Genomic DNA, 15,611 nt, shown 5'->3' with positions numbered 1-15,611 from the left:
TATCAGGATAATAAAAACATATCCATGATCATTATTTCATTCACCTTCTTCATGTTCCCTCCAAGGGCAGGATACGGAGGCTTGTTGACACGGTTCCAGTTGACTGGCACGCGAATCATTTCATAGAGCTGGAATATCACTAGAGCATCTGCAAGATCACTAAAATAGGAGGAAAATAATATGAAGGAGGAGGAAATGCTGGTACTACCTAGTTTTATTAAGCACACTGAAGATGGGCTTATGTCTTTAAAAATACAAAAGGCTCAATTAATGCTTAAAGAACAACAGGTTACATCATTTGACCCAGAACTTCTAATCTAGATATCTGTCCAAAATTTTTTCATTAACGTTTACAAACATAATATGTACAAGGACATTTATTGCCATAGCATTTATACATTTGGAAACAAATTTAATACCAGCCAGTAGAGGGCTGTTGAATAAACTATTCATATCATGGACTCCTGGGCTACCATAAGACATAATAAGGTAGATTTCTATGTACTCACATGAAAAGCTTTACAAGACATATTACATTAAAAAGCAAGTGGCAGAACACTGCATACTTTATTAGTTACTAAATTTATTTTAAAAATTAAGAGTATTTAAATACTTATATGTGCTATTGACTGTTAAAAGTGATTATCTCTGGGCAGGAAAGAAAGAATATGGAAAGGGAAAGGGACAGATGATCATGTTTTGTCTTATTCTACATATTTCCTGAAACTTGTACAGTGGGAATGGAGTCCATATGTTGCTTATGTATTATGATTTTTTAAACTTTTAAAAATAATACAGAAAAATTACAATAGCTACTCAGTAGGCAGTTGTTCATCTATATATATAAAAGTCTAAGTGACTGGACTGGCCGACCAGCTGGTAGCTATGACATGCATTGACCACCAGGGGGTAGATGCTCAACTCAGGAGCGGAAACCACAGGCATGGAAACATGGAACAGACTAATGAATCTGGCCTGGCCTGCACCCTCTCGCAATCCAGGACCCATCGGGTGATGTCAGACTGCTGGTTTCAGGGTTTTAGCCTGATCCCCGCAGGCCAGGCAGAGGGACCCCACAAGTGCATGAATCCATGCACCAGGCCTCTAGTGTTAAATAATAAGGGTTAAGGGGAAGAAATTTGCCCTGGGCAGTGTTACTCAGTTGATTAGAGCAAGTTCAATTCCTGGTCAGGGCACATGCAGGAGGCAGCTGATCAATGTTTCTGTCTCACATCCATATTTCTCTCTCCTTTCCTCCCTCTAAAATAAATGAAAAAACATGTCCTCAGATGAGGATTTTAAAAAAAAAGGAACTTATGAGCAAGTAGGAGTTACTGAAGAATAGTACTACTTTAGATTCAGAAAAACATATTCTCCTCAGATGCTCAAAGTATGTTCATCAAGTCTGTTTTCAATTCTGTATGCTAAGGACACACACACAAAAAAAACCAGCAATTGATCTTAAATTTGCTAGGTCTGTGATGTGTAATGTGGCTTTTCTCTCTCAATAGCTGTTCACTGAGATATGTTTAGCTAAGATTCATAATAAAGTTACTTTGCATCTGTGAGCACACATGCAATGCCTGTAAAGGGGCTTGGCCCTGTGCTGAGCAATGGAGGGAGTCTATTAGGAAGGTAATTAAGAGTTGACTAGGTTATCTATTAGCACACGGAGAATTTTGTAATAAAAAAAATCATTAAAGTTATTTGTATAACTTCTGGAATCTCACCTATTTCATGATTTTTCCTTTTAACTTAAAATGAAATTCTTATTTCTATGTAGTATGGTATTATTATTATTCACATTTTGCAAATAGAGAAACTGAAACCCGAGGCATGTGGCCCACCGGCCACGAGTTTGACATGCTTGGTATACACCCTTGGTCTCTCTCCAATAACTCACTTTAAAAACTTGGCACTGTCTGGAAAAAGAATTTGCTTTGGTAAATAACTTTAAGTGCTGTGTTATTACCATTGCTGTCAACTGATTGATCAGCCCTTATATATATATATAAATATGTTACACAAACACACACAGCTCTCCTTTATAGCAGGAAACAGTCTTTACTTTATCTTCAAGGGAGTGATACATGCATTTTGGGGACAAAGTGGCATGGATGGTGTGCCTTAGTGGGATAGCTGCTTGTTGGCAGAGTGTTTGTGTGTGCATCTGTGTGTATATGTGTGTGAATGTGTGCGTGTATGTGTGTATATAGGTGTGCACTGTACCCATGATGGTGTGGGTTTTTCCCCCTTTAATGTCACTGCTGAGAACACATCTGTATGGGTAGTTGCTACTACCCGCTGTCAAGCTAGGAGTTTAGTGGTGTTTGGTATAATTTCTGGGCACAAATTTATCAGCACAGTGGGTGTTGGGGTTAGCTTTTCGGCAGGTGCCCATTAAGCAGATGGTGCTCCACTGCACTAAGGAAAGATGTAGTTTTGCCCAAGAAGAACTACTGCACTCTCAGCAGCAGATCAAAGGGATGCTCATTCCAAGCCACTCCAGACCAGAAATTGTAGTGGGGACAGTCTGTAGGAGACCAGAGGGAGGGAGACCATAGGGAATCACCCTGTCACATTGATTCATTGGCTGGGTGCAGCCACTTGTCATGCCGATGTCCATCCAAGTTGGGCCCACTCTGCATGTCGTCACCATAAATGGTAGAGAATGTGACATGAATGCATTGTGGGTGGGAAGCTTGTTGTTACTGATCATCCCCCTGGCAGAGGAGTGAGTAGACCTCACAGGTTGGCATAAACACAAACCCCAGAGAGGGTCTTGAAAGGAAAGTAACTGTTTACTTCTCCCATCTTTTCTCCCTGTTACCTCTGGCTTCTGGCTGAGTGGTGTCCCTGTAGGAGCGCACTGACCACCAGGGGGCACTCCTGCGTTGAGCGTCTGCCCCCTGGTGGTCAGTGCGTGTCATTGCCACCAGTCGTTCTGCCATTTGGTTAACTTGCATATTAGGGTTTTATTACAGAGGATTCTGAACTGGAGATTAATGTGAAAAAGACCAAGATCACTGGCTGAGGATTTATGATTGAGTAATTTCTGCTTCTTGGTATATATTCAAAATATTATTTAAAATCTAAAACCAGTAGTGCCTTATTATGGTAATGACTTTGATGTGATAGACTCACATTTGATAAACTCTTAAGTGCATATAAATTCAGTTCAATTACAAGATATAAGCTATTTAGACCAGAACTCCTATAATAGTAGCAGGGCAGTGAAGGTCTCAAATACTGGAAGGGAGGAGCAGCTAGATCTTTATGGATATTCGAAGGAATGTCTATAGTATATAATTAAGAGAAAAGAATAATAGGTCTAGCCCTATGGTTAGAGCATTGGCCTACTGAAGGTCTCTGGTTCAATTCCCAGTCAAGGGCACGAATCTGGGTTGCAGGTTTGATCCCCAGTCAGTGTGTGTGTGGGTGGCAACCAACTGATGTGTTTCTCTCACATTGATATTTCTCTTTCTCTCTCTCTCTCTCTCTCTCTCTCTCTCTCTCTCTCTCTCTCTCTCTCTCTCTTCTTCCCCCTCCCTCTCTTCCACTCTTTCTAAAAATCAATGGGAAAAAATATCCTGTGATTATCCTAAATTATTTTTAATTTAGCATATACATATTTGTATATGAATTTTTAAAAGTCTGGAGGAATGAATACCAAACTGTATGCAACCTTGGTAGGTAGGATGAGACCTTTATTTTTTTATTATAGTAACTTAAAATATGGTATTTTTTTTGTTTTTACAATGAGCATGTATTTCTATTTTAATTAAAAAGTAAATATAAAGCCCTAGCTCATTGGGCTCAGTGCACAGAGCGTTGACCAACCAAAGGGTCTCGGGTTTGATTCCAATCAAGGGCACATACATTGGTTGCAGGCTCCTCCCCAGCTTGGGCCCTGGTCAGGGCACATACAGGAGGCAACTAATCAATGTGTTTCTCTCATACCAATGTTTCTCTGTCTTTCCTTCCCTCTAAAAAAATCAATGGAAAAATATCCTTAGGTGAGAATTAACAACAACAAAATTATAACTAATATTATATTATCTTTTAAAAAATACTATACTTTTCTTTTAAAATCCATTTCATTGCCAATTCCCAGCATTCTGAAACTCTAAACGTTGGCTAAAATTCTTGTGATTTTTATAAATGCTCTCATGTAAACATACCTAGAGCTTGAAACTAGAAAAGTTGGACCCTTGCCATAAAGCTGAAACACAGTAAAATGTTTACCTGTACAAATGATTAATGTAAGGGGTTACCCCCAAGGAATTCATCCAGTTTCGAAATGTCCTTTCTTCCTTGCTCTCTCCTAGAGTAGACACAAGTTCACACTGATGATTCAGGACAAAAGGAACCAAGAACCACATTTTAAACCCTTCAGGCAGATATAAACTGGCCATACATACTTTGCCATGGTTCCTATGACACCACAAAATTTTTAGGCAAAAAAAATCTCTTATTGCCAAAGTCCCTTTTCTCTCTCTTTCTAGACAGCCTCTATTTGCTCTAAATTTTCCATCTAGTATTTTTTATTGATGTCTGTGAATTACTGAGCTGTGGGTTTCTCTGTCCAGAAAATTAATAAACTACAGATGTGTGGTCATATCCATGGTTAGAATTACATGCAACGTGATTGGCTAAAATTAAGAAAAGAAAATCTTTTAGCAGTCAGGGTAATATCAGCACATTAAACAGAAATAGAAAAGTTGTACTGTTTCCCAAGCTGTATTACTACATTTGTACAAATAGCGTTTTACACAGAAAAGTTACTGGGCATACAAACCTACATTTTAATTACACCAGATAGCAACGAAGGAGATGGGATTACAGGTCATATAAAAACAAGCAACGAGGGGGATGTAACTGCTTTACAGGCTTCTTGAGTTTAGACTGTTCCTACTGAAAATACATAAGGGACACAGCCCCACACAGGGTGCTAAGAGAATGACACATTTCATCATAGTAAGTCCATAGACCTCAAAGATCACCTTGAGAAGAAACTCCTGCAGGCATTATTATTTAACCTGTGATTACCTAAATGACCTGAGCATTCCCTTCACAGCAGTGTTTATATCATTCATAAGGAAAAGGTGGGATATCATGTGACACAAAAGGAGCAGAGAGAGAAGTGTGCCCTCCTGGTCATTTCTGCCTTCTAGTCATCCCCTTAATGAAAATGGTCCTCAGCGACTTGAAAATTATTGTTTGTCTTTCAGCAAAGTTAGGGAGACAATGGAATAGTCTGACCTGCATCTCACCACCAGACTCGTGAAAAACGAAACCTTTACAGTACGCCTCACATCACTTCTATACCAGAGACAAGTTCAAGCCACTCTCTAGACTTTGTCTCAGGTGAGATTCCCAGGACAATTTGGCCTATAAATCTACAACCATCTGCGTGAGCTCCAGGAGCCAATTTCTATAGAGCCAGCCCTGCAGTCATCTTCAGACCAAGTCACACAGACAGTAAAAACCTGCATACCCAGAGGAGAAATAAAAACCTTGTAAAGTCTAAAGCAGTCTGTTTTTTGTGCCAACTGTTCAGGAAATAATCTTCCTGCTGTACTTTCATGTGGTTTTCAAGCCATTACCTAACGGCTTTCCCAGAGTCTGTGTGAATTCTTGTTCTGTTAAATTATATAACCATATAATTAGTTGTCTAAAATTTTCCCCCTCTTGTATGCATAAAAGGTAACTGATTATTCTGTTGTATCTGCCACTACAACTTTATAATAACCTATATGAGAATCTTTTTAAAAAGAACCAAGTTAATCTAAATATGTCTAGAAATTATGCTTGCCTTATTTTACAGGAGTTATTAAACAGGTGCAAATTACATATCTGAATTTTCCCCAAAGTAACATGAATACAAACAAATAATCAATAGCTTGATGCATGTGACTTGGGTTTACGTTTTAGTTTTTTCTCTATTACAATCTGTTATTTATCTGTATATAAATATTTTTCTAGTAGATAATTTTTATATTACTTCCACCTCTGAAAATCCAAGTTATGTTTTAAAATAAAACATTAGTAGTGTGCCAATTGTTTAATTTTTAATTAGAATAATATCTAAATTTAGCTGAACCTGGTAATTTAGTGTATTCTATTTAAAAAGACACTAAGCTTGTATCTTGACTGAAAGTGTAAGTTTCAGAGGTTCACATTTCTTCCTATTATTCTCAACTAATTATGTCATTATTATTTTAATTATTGATACCTGGAAGGTAAAATAGATTTTTAAGAGAGCACTTATTTATCTAATACCATTTCAAGTTGTCTTGGTAAATAAATGCTCAAAACCAGCAGTGCTATGCATTTGTGAAAGAGCCATAGTAAAGCATCACAAAAACATATGTATTCCAGATTGTAGACGACTAAAGCAATCTCAAAAGTAAAATCTTAATTGCTGATAGAAAATATATTAAAAAACTATAAAACATTCTTTTCATTTTCATAATCAAACTAACATCTGCAATTGAATTTTCATGAAAAATAACAAATATATTAAAAATAGTCTAGTAAGAGGAAAAGGAATTGACATATTTAACACTCAAAAGCTGTGTAAGTGGTTTCTTTCTCTCTCTACCTGACCATTGTTGAGTACATACTGTTTGCTAAATTCTTTCATGAAAAGTCATTTTTAATTATGTGATTCTTCACAATAAGTATTACTGGTCTTGTTTTATATGTGAGAAAACCAAGACTCACAGAGATCACTCAGATGTTTAATGGTGGAACTATGATTGAACAAAAGTATAATTCTGTGGCCCTACGTATTTTCTATCACTACAAATGAGTTCTGACATGGTCTCTCTATACACAGCCTATGTATTTGGCACAATTTAATATGGAGATTTAATATTTAGTTGGCCTTTTAATTTTCTTTAATTTTATATAGATAAAATTCTTTGCCAATGAGGACATACTAATATATGAATATGGGATGTGATAAGGTCAAGCTTCAAACTTCATAAGGATCTATAAACACAAATTTACAGAGAAAAAATCCCAATGACAGTAAAGTCAAATACATTTTGGCAGATGTATCAGGACATACATATATTCTAAGTAAAGATTATTGATAAATATTTCCCATGGTATCTTCTTATATAGTAAACTAGAGGCCTGGTGCACGAAATTCATGCACTGGGGGTGGGTGGAGGGTCCCCCTCAGCCTGGCCTGCACCCTCTCGCAGTCCAGGAGCCCTTGAGGGATGTCTGACTGATGGCTTAGGCCCGCTCCCCGCCTAAGCCATCAGTTGGACATCCTTAGCGCTGCTGCGGAGGTGGGAAAGGTGTGCAGCAGTGAGCCAGGCTTCTGGCTGAGCAGCGCTCCCCCTGTGGGAGTGCACTGACCACCAGGGGGAAGCTCTGGTATTGAGCATCTGCCCCCTGGTGGTCAGTGCATGTCATAGTGACCAGTCGTCCTGCCGCTTGGTCGATTTGCATATTAGCCTTTTATTATATAGGATACTAATGGAAATATTTAGCAATCTGATTCACACTGAAAAATTCCAAAAACATGCTGAACACTAGCAAAAGAATTCAAACATTACAAATAGGAGAACAAGCAAATTGGAAAAGATATCTAGCAAGAATTTGATGACTATAAAGAGCAGATCATTTTTAATATGCCACTCTAAACAATGCCTTCTAATGTAAGACACAAAGGAATTTTGAAATTTTCCAAACTCATAAAAACTTAGCAGTCTTCCTTTTTATTTAATTTTTTAAAATTCTAATTTATTATATATTTCTCTGCTGAAAATTCTATAGTTTAATCTATTTTCCCTCTTAGTTATGTAAGTAGAGAAGATAGTCATTTTATTTTACTGGACCTCAGGAAGAGTGAATTCAATTAATCATATTCTTCAAATAATATATTTGTTAACTCTGAAACTTCTCCCATTAATTAAAACAACTGTAATTATAAAGTGACAAAGACATTGGAACTCTGGTTGTGGCAGTCAAAGAGAAAAAGATCATGAAACTGATTTCTCCTTCTGTCTCAGGAAGGGAGAAGGAAGTAACATGGGTGCTGTGAGTGAATGAACACTGAATCATCAAATTCTCTCCACCAAGAATCCCTACTTGAGCACTACCTTCTCCAAAACAGGTCAACTAGTGGGAATATTTTAGGATTGGCCCTTCAGACAACTGCCACCACGTTTTTACTTTTTGTTGGTACTAAGGTGGGTTTTGGTATGCATGAGTGAGAGGGTGAAAATGGGAGAAGAAAAGAAGAGAGGCTGGAAAACAGAAGAGGAGAAAGAACAAGATATTGATAATGTATTTGTCATTATGACAATTCATATATTATAAGCTTCAATGACATTCAGTAAATGAAACATAGCTAAATAATACAAAATAATCTGTTACAGAACCTAAATAGATTCTTTCAAAAATTACTTGTGATACAAGATGTTTATTTATAGGAGAGAGATAAAGGCTTTGCATCAAGTCATGAAATCCAATTGTCAATATTGATTTCTAATGTGCTTACAACTATACTCCCACCATTACAGAGGGCAAATTAGGTGGAGAATTTACATAACCAACCCTTGCTCTGCCATTCAAATCAAGCTTCGTTTGTGTTTCTTGCTTATTATCATTCATTCTTTAGGCATATTAAGACTGAAAAAAACACAGCATGAACAATGCAAAAAAATAAATACCAACCCAGATAGAAAGAATAAATGGTATTAATAAAAAGAACATTCAGAATTCATATGTAGAGAGTATAGGAAAGTACTAAATACAGTACCTACATTAGGAGGAGTCAAATCTGCATTTCATGAAGCAAAACAGGAAAGTAATATAAATTATGAGACAGATAACAATAGCCTACACACAAGACAAGTAATGAATGATGTAAACTTTTTCATGTACAGTAAAAACATTAAAAAGAGAACAAAACTGGAGTCAAACTGTAGCTTTCAACGGAGAGAACAAGCTACAAATAATTATTTTTTTCCCATAGATAATTCAATGTTCATATTCACGGTGGAGTTATGTGGTCATTTAAGAAATATTTTTAATGTATGATAGTTTTCACTAACATCTTATAGAGAAATGACAGACAAATAAGATTTACCTCATACTTTCTTTTAACCAAAACCAACAACCACTTTCTTTAATTTTAACTTTTTAATGGATACACATGCCTATAAGCAGTAAACTATGTCTCCCACCACACTCTCCTACCTCTGAGAGTGAAATAGGTCAATACCACAGGAAGATACATACAATGAATCAATTAAAGGCAGAAAGAACATACCTTCCAATAAATTCATATCGATGTCATTATTTTCAGGCTTGTGTAGGCATGGGTAGGTGTTAAATAGATTAGCTACAAAAGCTAAATTAAGTTTAGGATTGCCTGAAACCACATCTGCAGGAGTAACAAACTGTCTGCAGCCCAGTTTATCTGCTTCTTGAAGCATGAATCCAGCACGCTTCATGTCATTTTTCTCCTAAACAATAAAATAAAATAAAAATGGTCAAGATTAAACTTTTTTTATTGATTTTTTACAGAGAGGAAGAGGGAGGGATAGAGAGTAAAAACATTGATGAGAGAGAAACATCTATCAGCTGCCTCCTGCACACCCGCTACTGGGCATGTGCCTGCAACCAAGGTACATGCCCTTGACCAGAATCAAACCTAGGACCCTTCAGTCCACAGGCTGATGCTCTATCCACTGAGCCAAACCAGTTAGGGCAAGATACCTTTTATTATTATACATATTTATAGGCAATTACTTTTCTGGAAATATTTATATATATAAAAGCCTAAACAACTGTCCCACAGTTTGACCATCCGACCAGAAGTTATGATGCTCAATGACCACACCACCAGGGTACAGACGCTCAATGCAAGAGTTTCTGAGCTGTGGTGACTTGGCAGCTGCAGTTCTCGTGTGATGCACCTGGAACCAGAGAGGAGGGAGTCCAATTCCGGGGTGCATCACCCGAGAAACACCCTCTCGCAATCCAGGACCCCTCGGGGGATGTTGGGCTTAGGAAATCTGTGCACTGGGCCTATAGTTGTAAATAAAGCTGCTATGAACATAGGGGTCATATAATCTTTTCGATTGGTGTTTTGAGATTCTTAGGATAAATACCCAGAAGTGGGACTGCTGGGTCAAAAGGCAGTTTCATTTTTCATTTTTTGAAGAAATCCCATACTGTTTTCCAAAGTAGTTAAATTAGTCTGCTTTCCCAACAGCAGTGAAATAGGGTTCTCTTTTCTCTACATCCTCGCCATCACTTGCTGTTTGTTGATTTGTTTTAATCAATCTGGCAGGTGTGAGGTGATACCTCATTGTGGTTTTAATTTGTTGTTTCTCTAATGACCTTGAGCATTTTTTCATGGCTGTTGGCCATCTGTATGTCCACTCTAGAGAAGTGTCTATTCAGATCCATTGCCCATTTTTAAAAAATATATTTTTTTATTGATTTCAGAGAGGAAGGGAGAGGGAGAGAGAAACATCAATGATGAGAGAAAATCACTGATTGTCTGCCTCCTACACACCCCCTACTGGGGATCAAGCCTGCAACCCAGGCATGTGCCCTTGACCAGAATTGAACCCAGGATGCTGGGGTTAAGTACAGTAGTTAGCATAATAAATGCAAGAAGTTTGTCAGAAGGCTGATGGACAACTTCAGCAGGGCTGAAGACCTGCATATTATTACCTGCTGCCAAACATCTGGGAGCAATTCCCCTAATCTGATGGTACTTTATTGTTTACCAAACCTTACCTTTGATATGTATACCTGCTTTGGTAAAGGGCAAAACACATTAATAAAAAGCCATGGGTCTGGGAATTCAGGGAGCTTAGTCACTAGAGCTGTTTCCGTCTGTATCTCCCCAAATGCCTTGCAAATTTATATTTCTTGTCTAGTCTCTATTCATTTATGCACAGCCCTTTTCCATATTCCTGAACCCTTGCTGCTAAGAGACTGCAGCATTTATGGCACCTCAGTGAGGAACATCTGGAGAAGAAGATTATTTGCCTGAGTAAAGGAAGAGGACCATTGGTAAAGGTGGGATTACTGGTAAAGGTGGGGGTCACCAAAAATTCGGTGGGGAAATTCACTATGTGTAAAGCCTGTACCAGCTTTGGAATTCAAGGTCCAAAGAGAGTAAGGATGTCTTTTTCCAGCCAGGCCATAATGGGGAAGAATTTGATTAAAAGGCAAAATTATAAAGAAATTAAAATGTCAAAAGGTATTCTTAAATCAGGCTCAAGGTAAAAGAGTGCTGTTGTCATCTTTAACTATATGGGGTCTTATTCAAATTGCAAAATATCCAATTTGTATTGGGGATCAAAAGTGTTTAAAACTAAAAAGGCCCCGGATCCTCAGTCTCTGATGTGGAGAGACTGGGCAGGTAGAGAGGGTAGACCTGTTAACACTCTCACAAGGACACTCTGATGCTTTGTTTAAAAATTACCATATGATGCCTTGGGACAGGCAGGGTTTAGGTAAAATAACTTTAGAGGCCAATCAATGCTGTGAAAAGCAGGATAAGATAAGATCTGTGAACAATAAGCTGAGATCTAGGTTACATCCTGGCTGTAAGTACCAGGCAAATATAAAACATCTGAAAAGATTCAGGAAAAGAACTTTGATTTATTAAGTCTTGTCTATATGTTATCTGTTGAATGTAGTTTTTTTCTGTCATTTTTGTTTGGTTTTAATGTGTTTATTAAGCATGCCTTTAATTTAATTCAGTAAGAAATGTAGCCAGACCATTTACTGAATTTCCCCAAAGCAAACAGGATGTGGGGGTGGGGAGAAAGAATATGAGCAGTACAAGTGGCCAAGGGTGTCCTAGGAGACAAAGGAAGGTAGAGATAAAATTTAGCAGAATTCAAGGGAGATGTTTGGGATTTCTGTACTCATAAAGAGAAAAGGTTGGTTTAAGAGAAAAGCATGCTCCATCCGATCTTGGGTGGCTTATTAAACTGAGCTCAATTTCTTTGCAGAGGTTACAGAATAAACCCAGACTACTTTTCTCAAAAAGATGGCAACAATGACCCAAGAAAAAAATTATAGGCTGTGTTTAAGCAATAAGATTGGTGTTTCCATAATAAAGGGTAGTTTTTGAATAATAATAGACCGAATTCCTCACAGTCAATAAGTTATCTCTGTTACAGAATTTGCCAAAGTAAATGCCTTGGATAATAACAATTGGCTTTAAAATATCAAAATTATTTAAACATCCTACCTAATAATAGACAAATATGCAAATTGACCATACCTCCAACACACCCACAAGCCACGCCCAGAAGCCACACCCACCATCCAATCAGAGCGAGCATGCAAATTAACCCAAACCAAGATGGCTACAGCCACAGAGAGCAAGGTTTCCTAGGTAACAGAGGAAGCCAAGCTTTCCGCCTGCCCTTGCCAGGCCTAAGCCTCCACTCAAGCTACAAAGTTTCAATTATAGAAGGTAAACAAATTCAAACAAATGGCGGCAGAATGGAGCTTGAGAGAGCAGGCCAGGGTTGCTCCCGGCAACAGGGGAAGCAAAGCTTTCCGCACACCCTGGCCGGGCCCACCCGCTTAAGGCAACAAAGTTTCAATTATAACCCCAACAGAAATGGCTGCCGGCCTCAGAGGGAGCCCCAGGCTTGGCTGCGCTCCAGGCTACAAAGTTTCAATTGTAGAAGGAAAATAAATTCCAGATACCAAGGCCTCCACTTGGGTTGCCAGGGGGCGTGGCTGGCCTGCAAACCACCACAGGCCCCTCACTCAGGCCGCCCCATGCCCCAAGGGAACCCCCACCTGATCCGGGACACCCTTCAGGGCAAACCAGCCGGCCCCCACCCATGCACCAGGCCTCTATCCTATCTAATAAAAGAGTAAATACAGATTGATCATCACTGCAACACACAATATAGCTGCCCCCATGTGGTCAAAGATCCTGCCCCCATGTGGACACAGATGGCCACCACAAGATGGCCAGCAGGAGAGGGCAGTTGGGAGGCACCTGGCCTGCAAGGGAGGGCAGTTGAGAAGGACCAGGCCTGCAAGGGAGGGCAGTTGGAGGTGATCAACCCTGCAGGAGAGGGCAGTTAGGGGTGACCAGGCTGGCAGAGGAGGGAAGTTGGGGGCAAACAGCTGGCAGCAGAGTGGTTAGGGGGTGATCAGGCTGGCAGGCAGAAGCGGTTAGGGGCAATCAGGAAGGCAGGCAGGCAAGCAGTTGGGAGCCAGCAGTCCTGGATTGTGAGAGGGATGTCCGACTGCCCGTTTAGGCCCGATCCCATCAGAATCGGGCCTAAACGGGCAGTCAGACATCCCTTGAGGGGTCCCATATTGGAGAGAGTTACAGGCTGGGCTGAGGGACAACCCCCCTCCGTGCATGAATTTCGTGCACCGGGCCTCTAGTGGATAAACAATGTTACTAAGATGAAGGATTTGTAGTGAAGCTTTTCAGTTATAATTATAGGTATATTGATAGTGGGGGTTTGTTCCTTGTTGAAGGAGGGGGCTGGTCCCAAGGCAGCAACCTCTAAGGAAAGAATGTGGCGATTTTACATTTAAATAGCTACAGGTTTGCTTCCAAAGTTGTTGGCAACTTAAAACTTTGGAGTTTACTAAATTAACCCTTTGCACTCGGATGTCGAGTGTGACTCGACACGGTTAGCAGTAGAATAAAGGAATAAAAAAAAGGAAGCGAGTGCAAAGGGTTTAATAATAAAAACTTATTAAACATCTAGGTATTTTGAAAAGACAAAATACTGAAATGTTAAAATATGAGTTTGCCTCATATGAAAAATCTAGAGGATAGAATTAAATCTATTAATTAAATATGTCTTGTATTTTATTTTATTTATTTTTAATAAATCTTTATTGTTCAGATTATTACAGGTATTCCTCTTTTTCCCCCCCATAGCTCCCCTCCACCTGATTCCCCACCCCACTCCATGCCCTCACCCCCGACCACTGTCTTCATCCATAGGTGTAAAATTTTTGTCCAATCTGTTCCTGCACCCCTCAGACCCCCTTCCCTGTGAGAAATATCAGTCCACTCCCTTTCTATGTCCCTGATTCTATTATGTTCACCAGTCCATTCTGTTCTTCAGATTTTTTATTCACTTTATTTTTAGATTCACTTGTTGGTAGGTACGTATTTGATGTATTTTTGTTGTTAATAATTTTGACCTTTACCTTTTTCTTCTTCTTCCTCTTCTTAAAGAATACCCTTCAGCATTTCATGTAATCCTGGTTTGGTGGTGGTGAACTCCTTTAGCATTTTCTTGTCTGTGAAGTTCTTTATCTGACCTTCAATTCTGAATGATAGCTTTGCTGGGTAGAGTAATCTTGGTTGTAGGTACTTGCTGTTCATCACTTTGAATATTTCTTGCCATTCCGTCTGGCCTGCATAGTTTCTGTTGAGAAATCAGCTGACAGTTGTATGGGTGCTCCCTTGTAGGTAACTAACTGTTTTTCTCTTGCTGCTTTCAAGATTCTTTGTCTTTGGCCCTTGGCATTTTAATTATGATGTGTCTTGGTGTGGTCCTCTTTGGATTCCTCTTGTTTGGGGTTCTGTGCACTTCCTGAACTTGTAAGTCTATTTCTTTCACCAGGTGGGGAAAGTTTTCAGTCATTATTGCTTCTAATACATTTTCAATATTTTGCTCTCTCTCTTCTTCTGGCACCCCAAAAATTCAGATTTTGGTACGCTTAAAGTTGTCCCAGAGGCTCCTTACACTATCTTCATAGTTTTGGATCCTTTTTTCTTTTTGTTTTTCTGGTTGGGTATTTTTTGTTTCCTCATATTTCAGATCTTTGGTTTGATTCTTGGGATACGTTGATGTACAGTTGAGTTTCTGTATATTCTTTATTTCAGACAGTGTATGCTTAATTTCTGACTTGTCCTTTTCCATTTTTTTTGGATTCTCATTAAGGTCCTTGAAGGTCTCTTCAAGTTTCTCAGTGGTTTTTTAGAAGATTCTTGAGTAACCTTATAAATGTGGTTTTGAATTCTATGTCGTCCCGTAGTTTGCTTTCCTCCATTTCTTTCATTTGTGACATGTTACCGTGTCTCCACATTTTGGCTGCTTCCCTGTGTTGATGGAGCAGCTTTGTGTGGTAGGTGACCTATAGGGGCCAGTAGCTCAGCCTCCGCAGTTACCTGAGGTGGACAGTCTTGGTACACCCCTTTGTGGGCTGAGTGCAAAGTCTTGGTGTAGTTCAGCCTTGATTGCTGTTGGTACACTGGGAGGAATTAACCTCCAGGCCAATTGGCTGTGAGGACCCGCTTTGTCTATAATGGAAGAACTGCTGCGCTGGAGACACGCTTATGGTGCAGGCCTTGTTTCAGTGGGGCTTTGGTGTTCACTGAGCCTGCCTCCCGAATGTGTCACTTATGGATGTGAGGAGTTGAAATCTGTGTCTCACACTGACCACTAGGTACACTGGCTTCTGGATCTCCAATGGGGTGCAGGTCAACTACTGTCTGAGGCCACCCTGCAGGAGATACAGTGAGAACCACAGCCCTCTCCTCCCTGCTTGGGGCTTGGAGGCTTTGGAGCTGTCTGAACCAGGTTGCAAGTTTGCTAGGTTAAGCTGTGATAGGAAAG

At 39.3% G+C, this 15,611-nt stretch overlaps 1 protein-coding gene across 1 annotated transcript in view; it reads right to left on the bottom strand.

The window, feature by feature from the left end:
- The window catches only part of PLS1 (plastin 1), a 125,146-nt gene that overhangs the window by 45,306 nt on the left and 64,229 nt on the right, over positions 1-15,611 (bottom strand). Inside the window, exons 9-11 of the mRNA XM_054721626.1 lie at positions 9,296-9,491; positions 4,246-4,324; positions 45-159 (exon numbers count right to left, since the gene is read on the bottom strand). Of these exons, the coding sequence (XP_054577601.1) occupies positions 45-159; positions 4,246-4,324; positions 9,296-9,491 (390 nt within the window). The remainder of the gene's footprint in view (positions 1-44; positions 160-4,245; positions 4,325-9,295; positions 9,492-15,611) is intronic.

Source organism: Eptesicus fuscus, chromosome 9 (assembly GCF_027574615.1).
Source record: "Eptesicus fuscus isolate TK198812 chromosome 9, DD_ASM_mEF_20220401, whole genome shotgun sequence".
Lineage (NCBI taxonomy): Eukaryota > Metazoa > Chordata > Mammalia > Chiroptera > Vespertilionidae > Eptesicus > Eptesicus fuscus.
Note: the sequence above shows the minus strand (reverse complement) of the source record. Positions and strands in the feature narration are given on the sequence as shown.